The sequence below is a fragment of the Crotalus tigris genome, unplaced genomic scaffold (assembly GCF_016545835.1).
Source record: "Crotalus tigris isolate CLP2741 ecotype Arizona unplaced genomic scaffold, ASM1654583v1 scf7180000017731.4096049, whole genome shotgun sequence".
NCBI lineage: Eukaryota > Metazoa > Chordata > Lepidosauria > Squamata > Viperidae > Crotalus > Crotalus tigris.
In genome coordinates, this window is record NW_024096599.1 from 1881105 (window position 1) to 1902858 (window position 21754).

Below are 21754 nucleotides of genomic sequence, written 5' to 3' on the forward strand. Positions count from 1 at the left end.
CTGATGAATTTTTGAATATATTAACTACTTTAGTATAGGGAGACTGCCAAATGAATGCTAGGCCCTCCCACCATCCATGCATCAAAGTTAATGAAAAATGTTTCATTTCATAGAACAATTGCCAAAATCAGAGTAATTCTGGAGATGCTGGATGTGCACATAAAAACCAGAAAATGCCTGAGAATTTAATTGGTGATATTAAGTTGTAGTAATTCCAGTTCTATTAAGTATAACAATCTCTGTCCTGGCTTTCCTATAAGAGGCCACCAAAATTAATAATAGAGATTTCTATATTATCAGTTTTAAGTGGCATCCCACTTGTTGAATTTGAAGTTTTGCTTAAAATTATTATTTACTGTGCAAGGTGTAGTTTCTAGGCCAATTACTACAAGCCCTAAATATAAGGGTGATAGGTAAAGAAAAACCAAATGCATTTTGACTTTTGCTAAAGTAGGTTATGATAATTATTTTATTAATTCATTTAATTTGTACTCTGCCACAATTAAACAATTATCAAAAGTTTTCATGCAAAAAGCTTGTCCGCTTAACTTTTTGCTACTCTAAAACAGAATGCTGAAGAGAAAGATAAAATGCAATCCATTGTTTTTCCCTTTGGGTGCATATATAAACAGAATATGTATGTATGTTTTGTAAAAAAAAAAAAAAAAAAAAAACCCACCCCTTGATTATATGCTCAATCAGTTACTCAGATGCCCTCTGTAGTGTATTATGTGTAGTGTATTAGAACATACAAACTGACATACCTGAAGGATTCAGTTGTAGTTTTAGGAATCAGTTTATTATATCCTTACTGATTTTTCTTTTGACTTCAATAAAATATTTTGATACAAGTTGATCAAACTGATAATTTGTTCTAGAATTTTTCTTGAGATAGGGAGATTTGGAATAGCTTCTTTATTCCATAATTCTATTTATTCTAGCTCAGTTTGCACAATAACAATTTTATTTTTATCTATAAAAAATAGGAGATATCTGGCTCTTTAGCATTTTGTTTCAACTATGTTTACAAAGTTTTCACAATAAAGTTTAATATACTTACTAGAATGTTATAAATTAAGGAATAGTTTATAGGGGAAACTGTTGTTAGCTAATTGAGTTGAAGCCTTTTCAATGAATGCACTTATTTTGTTTATTATTGGTCTTATGCAAACATTGTACTTATAACATAGTATATTTTTGTTTATATTAGAGCAAGGACAAGATTGCCTCCTACAGCAAAACTGCAAAAGTGGATAGGAGTGATGTGGGAAAGGACATGAAAGAAAAATCTTCCATGAAACGTAAACTTCAGTTTAATGTTAGTCCATCCAGAAATGAAGATCGAAATTCAGATACAGGTAGAGCCTTTTTTGTTTTATTTTCTCTTTTCATTATGCTTATGGTAATTTTGTTAACATTGGTTTGTCACAAAATATGAAAATTAATAGTGAAATAAGAGTGAAATATCCCATTTTTTAGCTATTAGTTCAGCAAAGTGATTCTCTTAAATTATAAGGGAAACTATTAAAATATTTCATTTTATAGAATTCATAGCAAGTGTACCTGTTATGCATCTGTTTTAAAGTCAGATCGGTGCTTTACAACAGTATTTTGTGTGGGCATTCCTATTAATGCATTTAAATAAATTCATACCCATGCATATCAATGATGAACACAATTGCTAATTATAAGTGATGTGTTGGCAGAAAAAAAGAATCAAATTGATAAAGAACACGATCAGATATTTGTTGTAGATTAATGTATTGATATGTAAATATAGAGGACACAAATCACTTACATTTAAGCATCTTCAAATCCCACTTATTTAAAATATATAATTCAGTGCATCTTTAAATCTCTCAGTTAAAGAAGCTTAAAATATTCATTTTGACAGATGATGTACTCAGAATTGATGTGAATATGCACTCCATTGCTTAAATTACAAATTCCATTGTTTTAAAATATCTAATGACCTTGCTCTTTATGATTTTGTATTTTATTTTCAGTGAACTGTAAGTTTAATTTTTAAGATGAGTTTGTGCTTGCCTGATCTTTCAGCAATGTTAGTGTCTAAGGCAGGGGTAGGCAACCTTGGCTCTTTTATGATTCGTGGACTTCAACTCCCAGAATTCCGGAGTCAGCACTGACTCAGGAATTCTGGGAGTTGAAGTCCACGAATCATAAAAGAGCCAAGTTTGCCTATCCTGGTCTAAGGGAAAGTAGCAGTATTTAAGTTCAGAATATATATACACAAAAGCACTTTTAAAGCACGCTTGATTCTTTGTTTACTTAATTAACATGTAAAACGAGTCAAGCTTGTACATAGTACAGATGAACTGTCCCCAACCTTTCTGGCTCTATGGACTGGCAGGGGTGGGAGAGAAGATGGTTTCCTGCGCGCTCCCACTGTTTGCGCAAATGGAGCTTCATGCACTCGTGCTTCTACTTGCCACCTGCCCAGCCCCATTCCCAAAAGGCTGCAGACTGGGTCCAGGCCAAGGACTGGGGTTTGGGGACCCCTGGTATAGATCAAAGGAAACAGTCCTCTGTGAGATTATAACTCATTACAAAATAATTTGCTTTACGTGGAGCTTCATTGAGACAGTTTCTTTCATTCTTAGTCCATTTCCTCTTCCCCCTCCCTGAATATTCTTATACTGCTTTATATTGCAACATTATATTGCATACATGTTGAAAGGTTTGTTTGATAATTGTTGCTTTTTGTATTGTTCTGGGTTAAATTTTGTTGGAAGATTGCTTCTACATTTCACAAGTATAATACAGGGCTCTCACAGTATTTTCCTATTTCCCATGTTAGCATTACATGGACCTAATAAATATGTGGGGATTCATCCTGATTGAGATGATACTCAGCTTCCATTTCCTAATCCTCAAAGTAAGGATATTGAATTAACATGAAAGAAAGTTTAGTTCCTTGTGGGTTTGGTTTGTTTGGGTTTTTTGGCGTGGAAACAATAAAAGTAAAGATTATTTAGACAGTTGAGAATTGCTTTGATGATCTAGAAGTATAGATCATGTTGTTTAAGGATTCACATTTTCTTTGTGCAGAGGAATACTTCTAGGTTTTAAAATTTTTTGCTAGTGATAGTGTCCAGGAATCTGTTTACCAGTTGTGTTATGCCCTTTCTGGGGGGATGGGTGGTGGTGGAATCATACTCTCTTGGGGATTTTTTTTTCCGTGTCCTATCTCCTCAACAAGGCTGTTTTTAAGGCACTCTAAATTTCAGTTGGTTCAGAATACATGTAATCCTTGCTTAACAATATTAGTTCAACAATTGCTCAAAATTAAGATGATGCTCAATGAAAGAATTTATAATCTGTGCTCAAAATTGTTGCACTCCCACAGTCACATGATGAAAATTCAGGAGTTTAGCAGTCTACCTGCATTTACAATCAAAAGTGTGTTACAACTATCCCTACCCATCTATCTCTTATTCACCTACTCAGCCCATCACCACACATAAAATTGTCTTGGCCCAGGAGGCCTCAATTGCTCTCCCGCCTATGAAAAGGCCTCAGCCAGTTAAAGTGTCCCACTTAACCTTTGCAGTTTTCTGCAGCTGCTATCAGGTGTGCCCAGCCACTGAGAGGCACAGCCTTCCTACTGAGGCCACCTCACACCATTCTGCAAACGGGAGCCATTTTTGCAATCTTTCAAAAGCTTACTTCTACAAATTGCACAATTTGGAGAAAGGTTTTCGAGGCACTGCAAGAACAGGGCCATGATGGTGGTGGTGGTGATGTTCCATGAAGTTGGTATTGACTCTTAACAACCATATAGCTAAATTTTCTGCAGAATGACCTGTCCTCAACCTAGGCCTTCAGATCTTCCAATATTGCGTCGATCTGCCACTAATTGAGTTCAGCCACCTTGCTCCTGGTCATCCTCTTTTTTTCCTTTTCTTCCATCTTGAAGGAAATGCTTAGAACTAATAGGTCAAGTATCAACGTATATTTCCTATTGTGCTTCCAAAAATGTAGTAATAAGATTAGACAGGTTTCATGTAGTTTCTTGTTCCTAATTACTATAGTGTTCTGAAACATAGAAACCTATTTTTGCTTTCAAAAAACACTGAAAAGTATCTTTCAGATGTATTCTGCCCTATCAGGTGTTTTTCAAAAAACTAGGTGGTTCAATCTATGAATGGAGAAAATTTTACAAACTGCTATTTTATGGACTTCAGATGTAATAGTCAAAACCTCTGTGTGACTATGCCCTAACATAATACCTGAAGTTGAAGTTGTTCCTTCAATATACTGACTGCAACTGAAGTTGTCCAGAACAGAAACTGAAATTTATGTTATGTTAAAGAACTACCATAAATCTTCATGAATGCTATAATTTGTGCTATTTGCATAATGATGTCCTTACACAAATTATTATAATTTGATATTTATACTCCCATTTTTATGTATAGCTGAATGTTGCGAACAAATCTAGCACTCCTGCCTCATATTTTCCCAACAACAACCCTGTGAAGTTGATTGGGCTGAAAGAAAGTGACTGAATCATGCAATTTTCATGCCTAAAGGAGGCCAAGAGCATACCATCTGTGGTTTCTGGCTCACCACTTTAACCATTACACCAAACTGGTTATCTTAATGACCTACATTGTAACAAATAATGTATTTTTAGATTTAATGGAAATGTATTCAAAAATACACATAGTCCTCAACTTATAACCACAACTGAAACCAGAATTTTCTTTGCCAAGCAAGATGTTAAATGAATCACACTCAGTTTTATGATCCCTTTTGCCATGGTTATCAAGCAAATTATTACAGTTGTTAAATGAATCATTCTGTTGTGAAGTGACTCTAGCTTCCCAAATTGGCTTTGCTTGTCAAAAACTGGCTCAGAAGCTTGCAGATGACAATCACATGACCCTAGGACACTACAAGCATTGAAATACATGACAATTGCCAAGCATTTAAATTTTGATCACATGACAGTAGGGATGCTGCAACATTTGTAAGTGCAAGGACTAGTTGCGAGTCACTTTTTTCAGTGCTATTGGACTCAAAAGTAAATGATTGTATGTTGAAGATTATTTATAATTCAACTCTCCAGCTTCTTAATGATCTATTAAGATATTGAAATATTTCTTTGTGGGTGTATGTCTGTGTGTGTGTGTCTGTGTATTCTTTAATCTGAGATTTATTTTCCTCTGTTGTTTAATAGTGTGAGTTCAGTTACGAGAGAAATAAATTAATATTTAACTAGTAAGAACAAACCGTATTTAAAACCAAAAGTAATTTTGAGATGTAATTAAGATTCTCCAGCACAGGAGATGGAGAATCCACCAATGGGTTTTCTCTGTCTGCCTGCTCTTGAGACCAAGTTAGCCAAATTTGACACGCCCCTGTTGCTAGGAGAACCCAGTCTTGACTTGGTCTCCAGCTCTTGAAGACGTGTCAGGTTTGGCTCTCAGATTTCAAGAGACTCTGAATCTTTATTCAGCAGATTAGATATCCCATTGTTGAATTTTCCTTTCCTCCTCCACCTTTCCGCCAGGTTAGTGGATTCCCTTTGGAACTCTCCTCACATCCCAACTGTTCTCCAGAAGTGCTGGGATCAACGCTGCCTCAGATCGGACGATTTGAGGCTGGGGGGTGTACCTTCTCCATTTTCCTTTCCCAGGGCTCTTGGGTATTTTTCTTCCATTCCTCCTCACCCTCGTCAGCTTCCCCTGCGCAACGCTTTACTTGATAAAGTAAAGGAAAAATCTAACAAATTGTATTTTGTTATAGAACTATATCAGCCCTCTCTAATGATGCTACTTCATATTGGTGGTTCTTTAGGGCTTTTCTCCAGTTCAACACATTCAGTTTTTAGAAATGAAAGTAAATATCAGCTATACATACCTTTGTATATTTAGAACTTTATGTGATCTCTTGAAGGAAAAATTTTCACCTGAATATTCTTGTAGAAGTGTGATTTAGCTAAATCTGTGCATGTTGAAAAAAACTTTTCTTTCACTTCATCCTCCACTCTCCCTAACTGGCAAAATATAGTGAATATGCATAGAATCAGTGAAAAGCAGTAAAGTCTTAGAATAAAGTAGAAGCAGATAGTTACTGAGCCAATCAACACCTGAAAAAGATGCATCAATGTATAAATAAGAGAAAGCTGGTACTAGTTAGATTATAACTTTCATATATAACAGCATTAAAGTGGAGCACTAAAAGGAAATTACATCATTAATGTTTCCCTGAATTATTATTCAGTATTTCAATATGACATTATATTATTTGATATCACCAGTATGTTTAATACAAGTAGGAATTATTCTAAAGTTTGTTAGGGTTTTTTAAATGACACTGTAATTGGTGGTAGATAGATGTTACAAAATAACCAAAATATCATGTGTAGTGTATCTATCTTGTATGCCAGACTTCCTTCTTCCTGCTCTTCTCCATCCCTTTCTCCCATGTCTTCTTCATTCTATAGATTCAGATCCAGAACATACAAATGAAAACTGGGGGGGGGGGGAGAGATTAATACCTTCTTACAGGACATATTCAGGTAAATAGATTACCAGGTGTACTTACTATAGTTGCTTCTTTAAAATTGTTAATTCATCACAGTACTTGTTTATTTTCTGTACTAGTGAACAGCCTGCAAATAACTTACTTATTAATATAAATGTAATATTACTTTTTCATTGGAAAATTAAAAATGCAGATTAAACTTCTATTATAGTATTTTTCCATTCCAGTGAATACCTTTGGAGGAATACGACTGTTACCATGAAGTAACCACTAATTTATTAGCAAAAGCAGTTTTGATTCCATATACAGTTGCATCATTTATATGTTAAATAGTAAGAGTAATTAACATCTAGAACAGTGGTTCTCAACCTGTGAGTCGGGACCCCATTTGGGGTCGAACAACCATTTCATGGGGGTCGCCAAACAACGCAGTCTGCCATTTTTCCCCCTTTTCCTTAGCTGTGCTACTCCCTTTTATTCTATTGGCTTTTGAAAGCCAATAGAACAGAATCTCTTGAATAGAGTCTAATTCTATTGGCTTTCAAAAGCCAATAGGAATTGTCCAGGCTGTCTCTGCCCTGCTGAGCCCGCCAAAAGTCCCATTCTGCAAACGGTGCTGCACCAATTGAATAGTCCTCGACTTACAACCGGTTGAGTAGTCCTCGATTTACGACCGGTTGGGGGTCGCGGCATTAAAAAGGTTGAGAACCACTGACCTAGAACAAGGTATTGATGGGAGTGAAGCAGGAAATCTATTTTCACATCTAAAACTTTACATGTTAGGCTAACTCTGTCCACAGCCAGGAGTTCAATCCTGATGGCCCAAGGTTGATTCAGTTTTCCATCCTTCCGAGGTTGATAAAATGAGGACACAGATTGTTGGGAGCAATAGACATTGCAAATCACTTAGAGTGCTGTAAAGCTCTATGAAGCACTATATAAGTCTAAGTGTTTTTGTTATATCGATTCAAGCAAAAAGGGATGGGAACAATATTAATTGAGCAAATATTTTTTTCTTTAACTTTTTTCTCATTATATGCACTGACTTGTCTGAGTATTTGTCACACTAACTCCAGGCTAATATAATTAAGAGGTCTAGTCCTAGCACTTAAGGAATGAGGGGTGGGGTGCAGGGGATGTGATGGATTGAGATTAATTGCCCATAGTATATACCTTCTTTCTGCAGCCAGTAGATTTTTGTCAGACAGAAGTGGAGCATTAGGGTGGAAAAAGTCACCATGCAATGGAACTCATCCATTGGCAAAAGAAACTTCTGAGAACTAGGATTCTGAGCTGCATTTAAGTATTTGGATTGATCTGTAAAATAATTGTAAAAGTGTTCTTAATGCTTCTGTTGCTAGATATGTTTTCTGCAAATGTAATATAAACAATGTATTTGTACAAGGGGTATATATTTCTTAGAAAATAGTTTACAGATTATAACTCATGCTAGACAAGCTTGACTTCCCTGTTTTATTAGATTTACAAAAGCAAAAGCAATATGTGCATGACATTCAGGCTAATAAACTTGACAGGTCTACTCTTTACCCATAGCTGATGCCAAACTAATATAGTGACAATATTAAAGAAACTAAGTCATGTGGCTATAAGAAGAATTGCTGATTAAGATAGATGCAAAAATGTTCAGAAGTTACTGATTGGTGCATATTAATCCCCACCTCATTTCATCTTTAGAGTAAACATATTTTCCCATCAATTCTCTCCTGATTCCATGTGCATTCAGTTGATATACCCGATCTCAAAAAATGAAAATTATTTGTTTATTATGAAGGTATATCGAGACAATGTAGTTATAACTGAGAACTCGGCCTGCTGTCCTATACATCAGAATAAATCCTGTTGATAAATTTGCAAAGAATTATGTATGTAAGTGAATCATAACGCTCTTGAATATGTGGTCATATTACTAACAGTACATTTTTCTTCATGTTATAATGTTGCTTCCAAGAAAAATACGATAAATATAGAAAATATCAGTATGCTTACTTATTTATGAAATGTGTTACAAATTATAATAATTATGGCAAAAGTATGTTAACAATGACAATGAAATTCAATTATAAAAATAATTACTTTTATTTATGAATTTCTTATGAAAATTATATTTATTTAGGATGAGAATATGGAAATTAGTATCCTGCTATATAATTTCTGAATATATTTATTTTGTATCACATTATATAAGTCATATGATCAAGCTAAATCCATTGTTAATGATCCAACACATCAAGTACAATACTTATAGAATATGGTGTTATGTGAACAATGTTATAGAAAGGGAATGCTGAAGTCTTATTTTTCCATATTCCATCTTCCCCACTTATTTCCCTCCCAGGAGTTTTTGCCAATACAGGGAAATATTATTTCAAATCATGATGTTCCATCATGAAAAAAAGTGAAATAGTTAAAAAATTCCTTTCTCACTCTCATGATAGTCTGTTTCTTCCTCAATATCAGGTCTTCTACCAAAGGCCTCAGAGTTTGAGGATTCTGCGCAGTTATCTTAGCTGTTCCTAGCACTGTACTCTTCTGGAGAAATTGCTCTGATGTTCTTCCTGGGTTATGCTGGCGCCATTCTCCCAGCTTCGGATTCACTGCCTGAATCCTACAACCACTGTGAGCACTTTGGCCTTTGGTTTCTACATCCTGGCTAGTTCCTTCTTCGAGTCCTAGTATTTCTGCTTCTCCTTTTTTCTGATGTTGCTGTCACTTGGCACAATTACATCTATCATCATTGCTATCTTCTGATCCTTGTCTATTACCTGATGTCTGGTTATTTGGCCAGTATCTGTTCATCTGGATCTGGAAGTCCCACAGGGTCTTAGCTCTTTTATTCTCCACGACCTTCAATGGAATCTCCCATGGAGACTTAGGAGGGTCTGGCCCATACACTGTGCAGATGTATACAATGCCTTCTCCAGCACAAGAGATGGAGAATCCACCAATGGGTTTACTCTGTCTTCCTGCCCAATCAGATCAAGTCAGCCAAACCTGCTACGCCTGTCCTGGACTAGGGTGTCCCAGTCTCGACTTGATCTTGCCCAGGACAGATGTGCAAGTTTGGCTCTTAGGCAGGTAGATCGAGTCCCATTGGTGGATTTTCCATATTTCCTCAGCCTCCTGAGCAGCACTGGGATCAGCACTGCTTCAGCTTGGCTGTTAAATACCTGAATTCCCCCCTGTGATCCAGACGGAATGGAGGCTTCCATTCTCCTTCCTTTCCCTCAGACAGCACTGGGATCAGTGCTATTGTCATCCCCTTCACCAGCTCCTATTTGTGGATTTTTCATATTGCCTCAGTCTCCTGAGCAGCGCTGGGACCAGCACTGTTTCAGTTCGACTGTTAAAACCTGAATTCTGTTCTCCTTCCCTTCCCTCAGTGCTATTACCATCCCCTTTGCTCCCTTCGTCGGGGATTACAGCCGCAGCCTCGGCAGCCGCGTGACAACCGGATCGTGCGTTCACACTGACGTACAGCCAATCCCGAATTCGGCGGCCGCCTCCTGTGGGGTCTCCTGATCATTTCCTTTGCCGGAAAGGCTGCGTAGGCAGGTGCGTGGGCCGTCTTCACCCTCCTCTCCGAGAATCGATCGGGGGGACTAGAAAATTGGGTTGCAGATCGCGTGGTGGCAACAATCCTTAACTGGGGACCACAACTGGGGGGATCCTCCCTCCTTCTCCTCAGTCATCTCAAGCTCAATTGGGGTCCTCGCTCAGTGGAGTGAGCCGGAAGCGTTCTCCCCAGACCCCATTCTCAGAACTCTCTTCGCTCTGCAAAAGGGAAAATTAGACCAGGCCATGGCCGCCATTTTGACTGGACCTCATGCTCGGTTTCACTGGCCTGTAGGCCGTGCATTCTACGACTGTGCAGTACCTGCAATAACCCCCCGGGGCCTGCAGTAAGGGGCTTCCCCTGAGGAGTTTTACAGCCTCCTCATAGGCACATTACCACTCCAGGCATATTTTTCTTTTTATTTTTTGTTTTTTTTTTTCTAGAGAACAAGGTCCACAGGGCCCAGATTTTAGGTCCCAATCTGGTGTCTCCCTACCTGGTCACCCCCTGATGGGTCGTCCATAGGACTGTGGTCAGCATGCAAGGAATTTTTGCCGTCCCACAGATCCGCCCACCACGCAAACTGTGTTGCCACTTATCACCTCGCTGGCCTGGCAACACCACGCATCCTACGAGGAGGCTGGCTGTCATCACCTTGGTGATTTTGCCGCGGCTGTAGACGCAACCGGTCATCGAAGTAGCACCGGTCTGGTGACCGGGGGGTCAGGGCGATCATTATCCTCCCCTGCCTTTCACTCTTAGCCGCCAATCGACTTATTACCACGGGTACCCTCTTGTGCACCTGAATTTACCTTCACCAGGATGGAGGGCAACACAGCCTCCCAGACCAAGGACGCCTTACCTCCTTCCTCGGGTTGGAAACAGCATAGATCCTCCAACCAGGAGGCCGCAGGTAGGATCTCGGCCAAGGCCAAGGCCATCTCTGCGGGGAAGATCTCCAAATTGGCAGAGAAACAGGCCAGCAGGAGACCCTAGGCTGGAGAAGGAAGTCTCCAAAGCACAAAAACAGGCCAGGGCTGAGGCTGAACAAGCCGAGGCTCCTCCTTTTGATTTACCACTGGGTCCTTTTACCTCTGCCCAGGGGGTCTGGTCACCAGGAGAGTCCCTCACCTCTCCCGCTCCGCCTGGACCAGATCGGGATATCTACAACCCTCAATCGTTACCTGTACCATGGGTCCAGCGCCCGGTCCCAGAGGCTACCTTCACCCCCATGGCTGCTGGACTCAGGGTAGCTGAGGCTGGCACCTCCCCCCCGAGGATCGCCTTCAAGCGTTGATTGCTCAGTCAGTGAATCGGGCTCTTGCAGCCAGGTCACAGATGCCCAGGGCCAATTCAGTCATTTCCCTTCCGATTCCCCAATCGGCAACCATGGGATATCACGGGCCTCCCTCCCCATCCCAATCTTCATATAGCAGGGCCTCATCCCCACTGAAGTATGATCAAGAATTAGATGCCCCTTGGTCGGAGGAGGAGGATCCCCCCCTGGACTCACCGCCATTTGGCGGGCTTTTAAACCCCTCTCTTTTTCTACCCTTGCTTCGTAAGGCCAGTTCTACAGCTCACATTGGCCCCGATCGGTCTACGCCAGCAGCAACAACGACACCCGATTCAGATGCAGACTCTGTCTTCACTGAACCGGTAACAACACAGCACCATGTACCTTGTCCGCCCCTATTCCTCAATGAGGTCCGGAAACAGCGGGTCTCCCTTCACACCTTTCCCCTCCCCAACGGGAACGATAAAAAACTGTTCAGCGTTGCTCCAGATTTAGCAGATGTGCTGGAGGTGCCTACGGTGGACGACCCCTTCACCCCTCTCGTATCCCCCACCACGATCTCAGGAGATATGTCTGAGGCACTGAAGGTGGAGGATCAGAGATGGGAACTAATGTTCCGCAGGACCCATCAGGCAGCGGCGTGGGCTATTAGGGCAACCACTTCAGCATCCTTTTTTACCAGGTCCTCTCTCCTCTGACTTCGACAGCTCCAAGCCAGGATTCCCCTGGAGGATGTTCGCACATATCAGGACCTGAGCAAGCTAATAGTGGCAACAGAATATGCTTCCGATGCGATTCTACACGCTGCCAGGTTTTCCTCCAGGGCCATGGTATCCAACGTGATAGCACGTCGCATGCTCTGGCTAAAGCACTGGGCACACTGACGCTAAGTCCAAGTGGCGCCTGGCAGCAGCTCCGTACCAGGGTGGTAAACTATTTGGGGAAGCCTTAGCATCGTACCGGACCAAGAAGAAGGACAAATGTAAGGTACTTAACCATCTTACCAGATGTGCCGACAGACGGGTCAACCCTTAAGCCCAGAGGCAGTCCTTTCGGTCAGAAGCTAGTCCCAGCTATACCCAACCCCACCATCCCTTCACAGCCAGGCAGGACCGTCCGGCTGACAGGCCGGGTTCCAGACCCAGGCAGCAATTCCAGAGCAAATGGCCCTTTTGGGGGGGACATCCATTCCAACGGTCTAAGTGACTCTCAGGCAGTCCCTCCCATAGGGGACAGGTTGTCCCTCTTCGCTCACCAGTTGAAGACATCTGGGTCCTAAACACCATTCATCATGGCCTGTCCCTGGAATTCATTTCCAGCCCTCCGGGGCGTTTCATCTCTTACCCTCAATCAAGAAATTCCACAAAGCGCGGACTCATGCAAGAGGCCATTCATCACCTCCTGGACATAAGGGCCATAGAACCGGTGCCGGCAAGTCAGAGGGGTCGGGGATTCTACTCCATCCTCTTCGTGGTCCCCAAGGCCTCGGGATGGAGAGCGATCCTAGACCTCAAAGGTCTGAGTTACCATCTTGCATATTGAAAATTCAAGATGCAAGCGCTCCAGTCCATCTTGAACAGCATAAGAAGGGGAGACTTCCTGACGTCCATAGACCTTACGGAAGCGTATCTCCACATTCCCATCTCTCTCGACCACAGCCGGTTTCTAAGGTTCAATTATATGGGTCACCATTATCAATACAGGGCATTCCCATTCGGTCTGTCCTCGGCTCCGAGAGTGTTTACCAAGATCCTGGCGGTACTGGCTGCTCACCTGAGACTGATGCCGGTCCATGTCCAATGCTACCTGGACGACATCCTAATCCAGTCATCGTCCATCCCGGCTGCCCACTCAGATGTCAGGTTGGTGATAAAGGTCCTCCAGGACCATGGGTTCTCGGTAAACTTTTTAAAGAGCCAGACGGTTCCCGCAACCAGGCTATTACACCTAGGGGCTATCATAGACACGGTAGGATGACGGGTCTATCTGTCCCAGGAACACTGGGACAGTATCTGGGAGTTGGTCCTCAAAAAATGCAGAGACCGGACAGCGATGTTGGCCATCCTCTCCCAATTGTTAGGGAAGATGATATCGGCCATAGTGATCGTTCTATGGGCCAGACTACATTCCAGGAACCTCCAATGGTTCCTGCTCCCCTTCCAAAGGCTGGACTCCAGCTCCTCCAACCGAAGGGTAAGGGTCCCTCATCAGACCTTGCAGTCCCTCAAGTGGGGGCTCTCCTGAGCCATGGCCAGAGGGTCCTCCTTCAAAGAACCCACTCGAATCACCATCACGACCGATGCCAGTCTATTCGATTGGGGAGCGCACCTCCAGTCGCAGTGGGCTCAAGGACGGTGGTCCCGCTCAGACTTGAGGCACAACATCAACTGGTTGGAGCTCAGGGCCATACACCTAGCCCTACATCACTTCCACAACAAAGTTGCGAGACATCATGTGCTGGTCCTCACGGACAATGTGGCAGCAAAGGCCCATGTGAACCGGCAGGGCGGTACCCGATCCCATACCCTCATGACCGAGGCCCAATTGTTGGGCTCCTGGGCAGAGACCAACCTTGCCTCCATCAGAGATGACCACATCTCAGAGGAGGCGAACAGACAGGCGGATTTCCTGAGCAGGTCGACAGTGGACCACTCGGAATGGCATCTGCATCCGGACCTCTTCAGGCAGATCTCCGATAGGTTTGGCTTTCTGATATTAGACCTGTTTGCTTCCCCGACGAACACTGAACTACCAAGGTTCTTTTCCCGTTTTCCATCCCTAGGAGCGGGAAGGGCGGTTGCTCTCCAGAGTCCGTGGCTGGAGGGACTGCTCTACGCCTTTTCCCCTCTCCCTCTTATTCCAGCGGTCGTCCGCAAGCTCCTTCAGGAGAGGGCGGAGGTTCTTCTAGTGGCCCCGTACTGGCCGCGAAGATCATGGTTCACCAATCTCATGAGCCTTTCCATATCTCACCCGTGGAGGATCCCTCTGGGTCGTGTCTCGCTCAGCCAAGGGGCCCTGCAACATCCGGATCCCCAATGGCTCCAATTAGCCTCCTGACACTTGAGCGCAGGATCCTATCCCAGGAGTCCTGCTCACCAGGCGTCATTTCCATGATCCAGGCCTCCCGACCGCCTGCTACCAACCGCATTTATGAGACCACGTGGAAGAATTTTTGTCTGTGGTGCACAAAACACCACCTGACTACATCGGATTTGACATTCCAAGGATCTTACCTAATAGAGGATCTAGAAAGGGGTTTAGCACCGAATACGATACACAGACAGGTTGCAGCTCTCTCCACCTTACTTACCTGTGACATCACAGTATCCCTAGGTCAACACCCATTGATACGTTCATTCATTAAGGGTGCCACAAACACTAAGCCCCCTGTGGTGCATAGGTATCCCTCTTGGGAACTGCCTCGGGTTCTTCAGGCCCTCACCAGGCCACCTTTTGAGCCTCTCAGGACGTGTGATCTGCAATCATTGTCTCTCAAGGTCACCTTCCTGGTGGCAATCACTTCCGCACGACAGTTATCTGAGTTGGCGGCACTTTCCATCAGGGATGACTTATGCATCTTTTACCAGAACCGAGTGGTCCTTCATTTAGATCCTACCTTTGTCCCTAAGGTTAATTCCCTATTCCACAGGGCTCAGGAAATTGTGCTCCCTAATCCATCTCATGATCTGGAACGGCAATGGCACTTTCTGGATGTTTGTAGGGCACTCCGTTGTTACATCAAACGGACAGCTGCCTTCCGCAAATCTGAGGCCCTCTTTGTTTCCTTCTACCCTTCCTCCAGGGTTCGGAAGGTGTCTGCTTCCACGATTGGCAGATGGATCAGGGCTTGCATTGTGGGGGTATACCAGTCCGATTCATTGCCGGTTCCACATTGGGTCACGGCCCACTCAACACGCAGGGCAGCTACCTCTGCGGCATGGAGCGCTCAGGCGTCCATTGAGGACGTTTGTAGGGTGGCTACGTGGTCTTCACCTTTATCCTTTATTCAAGACTACAAACTGGACAGGTTCGCCTCTACGGAGGCCTCCTTCGGCAGGAGAGTTCTCCAACAGGTTATACCTAGAGGCGTCACACCAGACCAGCCTGCTTCCCTCCCACAGGTACAGTAGGCTTTGGTATGTCCCATTGGTGGATTCTCCATCTCCTGTGCTGGAGAAGGGTCGTTGTCTTAGCTGAACGCCTTTTCTCAGCACGGAGATGGAGAATCCACTCCCTCCCTCGCAGGTTCTTTAGGCCTATGGTTAGTTTCTGTGAGCCAACACGTCATACTGTCAGTTAATGGCTTCGCCCACGTCAAGACTGGGACACCCTAGTCCAGGACAGGCGTAACAGGTTTGGCTGACTTGATCTGATTGGGCAGGAAGACAGAGTAAACCCATTGGTGGATTCTCCATCTCCGTGCTGAGAAAAGGCATTCAAGTAAGACAACGCCCCATCTACTTGGTTTTGCGTTCAGTGTATGCTGTTCCTGCCTGCATTTTATAGCCTGCTGTTATGTGTTGGACTGTCTTTGAGGCCTTTCTGCATAGTCTACACCTCAAGTCTTGTCTGGTGTGGTGGACTCCTGCTTCTATGGATCTGGTGCTTAGTACTGTTTGTGTGTGCTGTGATTAGTGCCTCAGTATTATCTTTTGGTCCAGCCCTCTCCAGACACTGGTAGGATTTTCTAATGTCTGCCATCTCAACAATCTGTGTATGGTTCATCTCATGCAGGGTCTTGTCCATATGGCTTGATAAGACTTCCCATGTTGTGGGAAGGCAGGTTATTGGTTGGTAGTTTGATGGATCTGTTTCCTTATGGGGGACTTTCATTATCAGGACTGTCCTTCCTTGTATTAGCCGGCCTGGGTAGGAACCTGCTACTAGCAGTTGGTTCATCTGTGCTGCTAAGCATTCATGTACTGCTGAATTTTTTTTTTTTTTTAGCCAATACATGTGGTTATTTGCTGGATGTCTGTTAACATGATGGTGACTGGTTCCTGTTCTGGGAATCTGCTCTCGGATCCTGCAGCCACTTTGCATTGATGTTATATGTCTGCTGTTTCTCTTATATCTTCTTCCAATACTCTTCAGTTTCTGCTGTTGATAGATTTGCTATTACTGTATTTTTGCACTGCAGTTTTGAGTACACTTTGGATGGTTCTTTACAGAGGAGGACATTTATCTTCTTGATCGCTGCTTTTCTAGTGTATCAACTTATCTGGCAGCCAGTACCTTTGCTTAGTAGTCTCTAAGACTTCAGATGGAGTCAGGCCCTTGTATTTTTTCATTGATCAAATCTTAACTTTAATATTCACATCCTTCTGTAATTCCACCAGTTGACTAATCTCTCTCTAAGTTGTCTTGGTCTTAGCCTCTAACCTCATTTTCTAGGTGTGTGGGTGTGTATTGTTGTTCTTGATCATGTAGCCAAGCATCTCCAGCATTACAGAGGCTGTAGCATATATCAGTTCATTGGTTTGAGTTATAGTGGTCATAGGAATTGTAGTGAAGGTTTATTAGCATCTTTTAGTATACTATTGGATGATACTTCTGCACTGAGCCTTGACTGCAGCTACTTTAGCCATGAAAAGACTGGACAACCATTTGTCTGGTATAGGGTTTCCTGCCTGAGCAGGAGGTTGGACTAGAAGACCTTCAAGATACCTTCCAATAACTGCTGCTGCTGCTGCTGCTGCTGCTGCTGCTGCTGCTACTACTACTACTACTATTTTTATTATCATCATCATCATCATTATCATTATCATCATTTATTCATTAAACATGAATCTCAGTCAACTGAACATTCAAATTGGCTGGTGCTGGTGGTTGACATGGGTTGCTATCAGCATCCTAGGTGTCAACCAGGTATCTCCTTAAAATATAAGATGTTCCAAGTAGCGCAGTTTTTTGTAACATTGATGGAGTTATTGCAGGAAGTTACAGTTTCTTGATGTATTTTGCAAAATACATTTTGTATTTTTTGGACATAGTTCCCAGTGCCCCGATGACAATGGGTACCACTGTTACACGTTTCATCCATAATCGCGCAATTTCGATGGCCAGGTCGCGATATTTTGTAATTTTTTCCGGTTCTTTTTCTTTGACTCTGGCATCTCCTGATACAGTGATATCAATTAGCTGTATGCTTCAGTTCTCTACAACTGTGATATCCGGCGTATTATGTTCCAAATGGCGATCTATCTGTATTCAAAAGTCCCACAAGATCTTCACCCTCTCATTCTCAACAACTTTTTCCACCCTATGTTCCCACGACTTTTCGGACATAGGCAAGTTGTACTTTTTACACAATGCCCAGTGGATAATTTAGCAACTTGGTCATATCTAGATTTGTAATCAGTTTGCGCGATTTGCTGCACTCACAAATTAAGTGTGAAACAGTTTCAACTTTGTCATTGCAAAGTCAGCAATTTGGATTGTCAGTAGCGAGTTCAGCGCCTGGTTCGGCCGAGCATGGCCCTGGCGCGAGTGAGGTGGATCTAGTGGCTGCAGTGAGAGGGCGCCATGAATGGCTACGGCTCCCCATACCTGTACATGGGTGGCCCGGTGGCTCAGCCGGCCCGGGCGCCCTTGCAGCAGATGCCCAAGTGCACGCGCTGCTGCAACCACAGCGTGCTCTCACGGCTGAAGGGCCACAAGAGTAGCAGTGTGTCATGGCTGCCCAGGTGGGGCTGCGCCGCCAGCAGGCCAACAAGAGCCTGGAGAGCCTTTTGCCCCAAACGCTGCACATCCTGCCTGCCGCCGCCGCCGTCCCCACGCCCTCCTCTGCTACGCCGTCCAGGCACTCCGGAGCAGCGCTCACCCCCACCACACAGGGACGGCCTGTCATGGCGCTGTGGCTACATCCCACGGGCAGAGGGCGAGCCTGGGCAGCATGGAGTCCCAGCTGGGGTGGCAGCCAGCAACGACATCGTTCCCCGGGCCGCCCACCTTGTGCGCCGCCGGCATCTTCGGGCTGGAACCGCTGCAACGGCCTGCCGACCAGTCAGCTCTGTCCACTGGTGACACTGGAGCCTCCCATGCTAGCAGAGGCTTCGGTGGGCCGCTCCCTGGGGGGATAGCAGGGCTTCCCTGCACGGCTCCCCGGCCACGTGCATCTTGGCCTGGGAAAGGGATTTCCTGGCCACCCTTCTCCCAGGGGCGGGGCACCTGGGTGCAGGGCCAATCAGGAGCCCTGAGAGGGGGCAAGTCCCATGAGAGAGAGAGAGAGAGAGAGAAGGGAAGTGCAAGTGCCTCTCTCTCTCTCCCTCTCTCTCTCTCTCTCTCTCTCTCTGTGCAAATGGCAGAGCAGGCTCCGGAGCCACAGGTATTTGTAACCATCATCCTTTGCTAGTGCTTTCACAATACTTCCATTTCCCAGTTCTATTCCTTCTATTTTTGCCATTTTTCCTCGTTGCATGGATAGTACAGCACATTTTCCAAGTTCAAAGTTCATTCTAATGTCGCTGCTAAATAGTTGGACTGCGTTGAGTATTCATTCAAGTTCAGTGTGGCTTTTTGCATACAGTTTTAAGTCATCCATGTACAGTAGATGGTTTATCTTGCCATGCTGGCTTGAGATGTAGTAGCCCAGTTTTGTGTTTTGTAAGATTATTGTCAATGGAATTAATGCGATGTTGAACAGTAGTGGTGAAAGTGAGTTCCCATGGAAAGTTCCTCGTCTGATGTTAATTTCACCAATGTTCTCCCCATTTACTGTTAGGGCTGTTTTCCATTTTTCCATATTTGCTTTCAAAAATGTACAGATATTTTTGCTGATTCCAAAATTTTCCAAACACGCATTGATCCAGCTATGGGCTAATGAGTTGAATGCCTTCTTGTAATCAATCCACGCCATATTTAAGTTCGTTTTCCATCGTTTTGCATTTTTAAGTACCATTTTGTCAATGAGCAGCTGATCTTTTGTTCCTCTTGATTTTTTATAATTTTGTTCTACCGGATACAGACTCTTTTCCATCAGATGATCGAATACTGAATTTGCCAGTATTCTTGTAAAAAGTTTGAATGTTGTTGGCAAACAAGTAATTGGGTGGTAGTTACTTGGTTCTGTGCTCTTTTCTGGGTCCATTATCAAGTATGTTCGACCAGCTGTTAACCATTCTTTACTTGTGGCATTTTGAAGCATTTCATCAAACTGAGTGGCCATGCGGTGATGGAAGCTGGTGAGATCTTTCAACCAGTATCCATGCAGCTCATCCAGGCCATGTGCACTCCAGTTCTTGACCTTCTTTACTTGTTTTGCAACCATATCAGTGGTTATTACAATATTCCCCATTTTGTTTTGTGTTGGATATCTTTGATCCAGGACGCAGTTTTATTATATTCCACTGGGTTTTCCCACAGTTCTTTATTATTATTATTATTATTATTACTATTACTATTACTATTACTATTATTATTTTATGCCTCACATTAGTTGCTCTGCTCTGTAGAGGAGGTGAACGTGATGTTCCAGCTTCAGGTGTTGGCTGCATATCTAATTGTACTTCCAGATGTTCTTGAGTTCATGTGTTATGTGTAGTTGGTCTTTCTCAAGTTGTGAGAGTAGCTTCCTTTTACAATGTTGAAGAATCAAGTAACTTAGTTGTTTGTCAGTTAGTGTGGATGTAGGTCTTTTGTCCATCCATAGCTCCCTCATACTGTTCATATATCTCCTCTCATTAAATTTACTGTTGTGATTAGCATTCATGAATTCAGGGTTCTCTTACCTAGTCCATTTATGGTTTGTTCCAATAGTCCACATTGTCAGATTGTCCTGGTTCCCCAACAGCTGACACAGAACTTGTTGACCCAGATGACATCTGTGCTGGCATTACTTTCCTAGTTTGTGTCACTCTCATATTTGAGTGAGGCAGATGAAGTGTTAAGAGGTCTTGCTCAAAGACACGTATTGGTACGTTTAGGTACCAGCTGAGATTCGAATCCTGGCCTCCCATATCAAAGGCAGTGCTCTAATCACTATATTATCTATCTGCGCACACAGACACACTCTCACAGTATAATATGTATATGTGTATGTGTGTATAAATGATGAGGAAGCAGTTCAGTACCAGTTCTCCAGCTATATATCCATTTTTCGGAGTTTATGCTGATAAAATACAGTGCTTTTACCACCTCCACTTTATAAGCCTTGTATGCATAGTTGAGCTTAGATGTGTTGTTCTAGAGTAAAAAGTATTGCTTTTCATGTATTTGAATCTAACTCTCCAAAAATTATGACTGATGCTCTATGTACGTCTCATTTACTCAGGACTCAGACAGAGGGAATATTTAATGTTCTTGGATTTCCATCAACATAAGGAAATCATGTAACAGCTTTAGGGAGTTATTTTCCCTGTTTGAAGATGTTTGTTTTATTTAGAATCTGCTATAATTGGGAATATTTTACTGCTCTTATGAGTTTACTGGTATTTCCAGAGAAAGAAGTCCCAGAAAAGAAGAAAATGAAAAAGGAAGCTGGAAATAAAAAAACAGCACCTGTTAGCATTCTTTTTGGTTACCCCTTATCAGAACGTAAACAGATGGCCCTTCTTATGCAGATGACTGCAAGAGACAACAGCCCAGGTAATAGCAGAACTCTTTCCATTTGTATATAACTCTCTAATCAAGGGCATGTAGAGGGTAAGGTAACATAGCAGGACATTTTGATTTTAATTGGAACTGTACTGCAATTTACTCCTGATTTGGGATAAATGGGATAATAGACCAACTTTATTTTAAAAATTGAATTACTTCACTTGTACTCTGACAATTAATGTAACATGATTAATCCTGAGACACCTTTCATGACAAAAAGCTTTACTAAGTACTGGGACATGTATTCTGAATACACATGCATGGGACTGATTTGTGGATTCAAGTCATGGCTTCATATATTTAATTTGGCAATTAAATTATTTTTATTTTTTATTTGGCAATACTATTTTGCAGATTTATTTTCCCTTCAAGTCAGGCTAGTAATTTTGAAAAAAATGGAGCTTTATTTAAAACTAACACTTAAAAATTTAATCCATTGGGTATTAATAAAAATGCAGTTTATTCTGATCATAATCTGTTTACAAATGTTACATTTTTCCCCCCAAACAATTTTATTGATTTTTCCACTTTTACACTAGAACATTTAAAAAACAACATGGAGAAAGGGTAATCAGGTACAATAACATCATACATATATAGCTCAAATAATGCTCCTTAAAATTTGCCTCTCTAACAATTAGAATAGTATAGTCAAACTAATACATTTCGAAGTAAAATTAATTCATTAATACATTCCTAAATAAGAATTCAATTAATCAATAGACATTATCAGCAACCTTTCATCGATGTAAATCAAACCCTGTTTTTAGATT

At 42.6% G+C, this 21754-nt stretch overlaps 1 protein-coding gene across 3 annotated transcripts in view; it reads left to right on the top strand.

The window, feature by feature from the left end:
- ANKRD12 (ankyrin repeat domain 12) overlaps positions 1-21754 on the top strand; it is an 86804-nt gene that overhangs the window by 39716 nt on the left and 25334 nt on the right. For all 3 annotated transcript variants that reach the window (XM_039339206.1, XM_039339205.1, XM_039339207.1), the window contains 2 exons: positions 1211-1358; positions 20823-20969. In XM_039339206.1, the coding sequence (XP_039195140.1) occupies positions 1211-1358; positions 20823-20969 (295 nt within the window). The remainder of the gene's footprint in view (positions 1-1210; positions 1359-20822; positions 20970-21754) is intronic.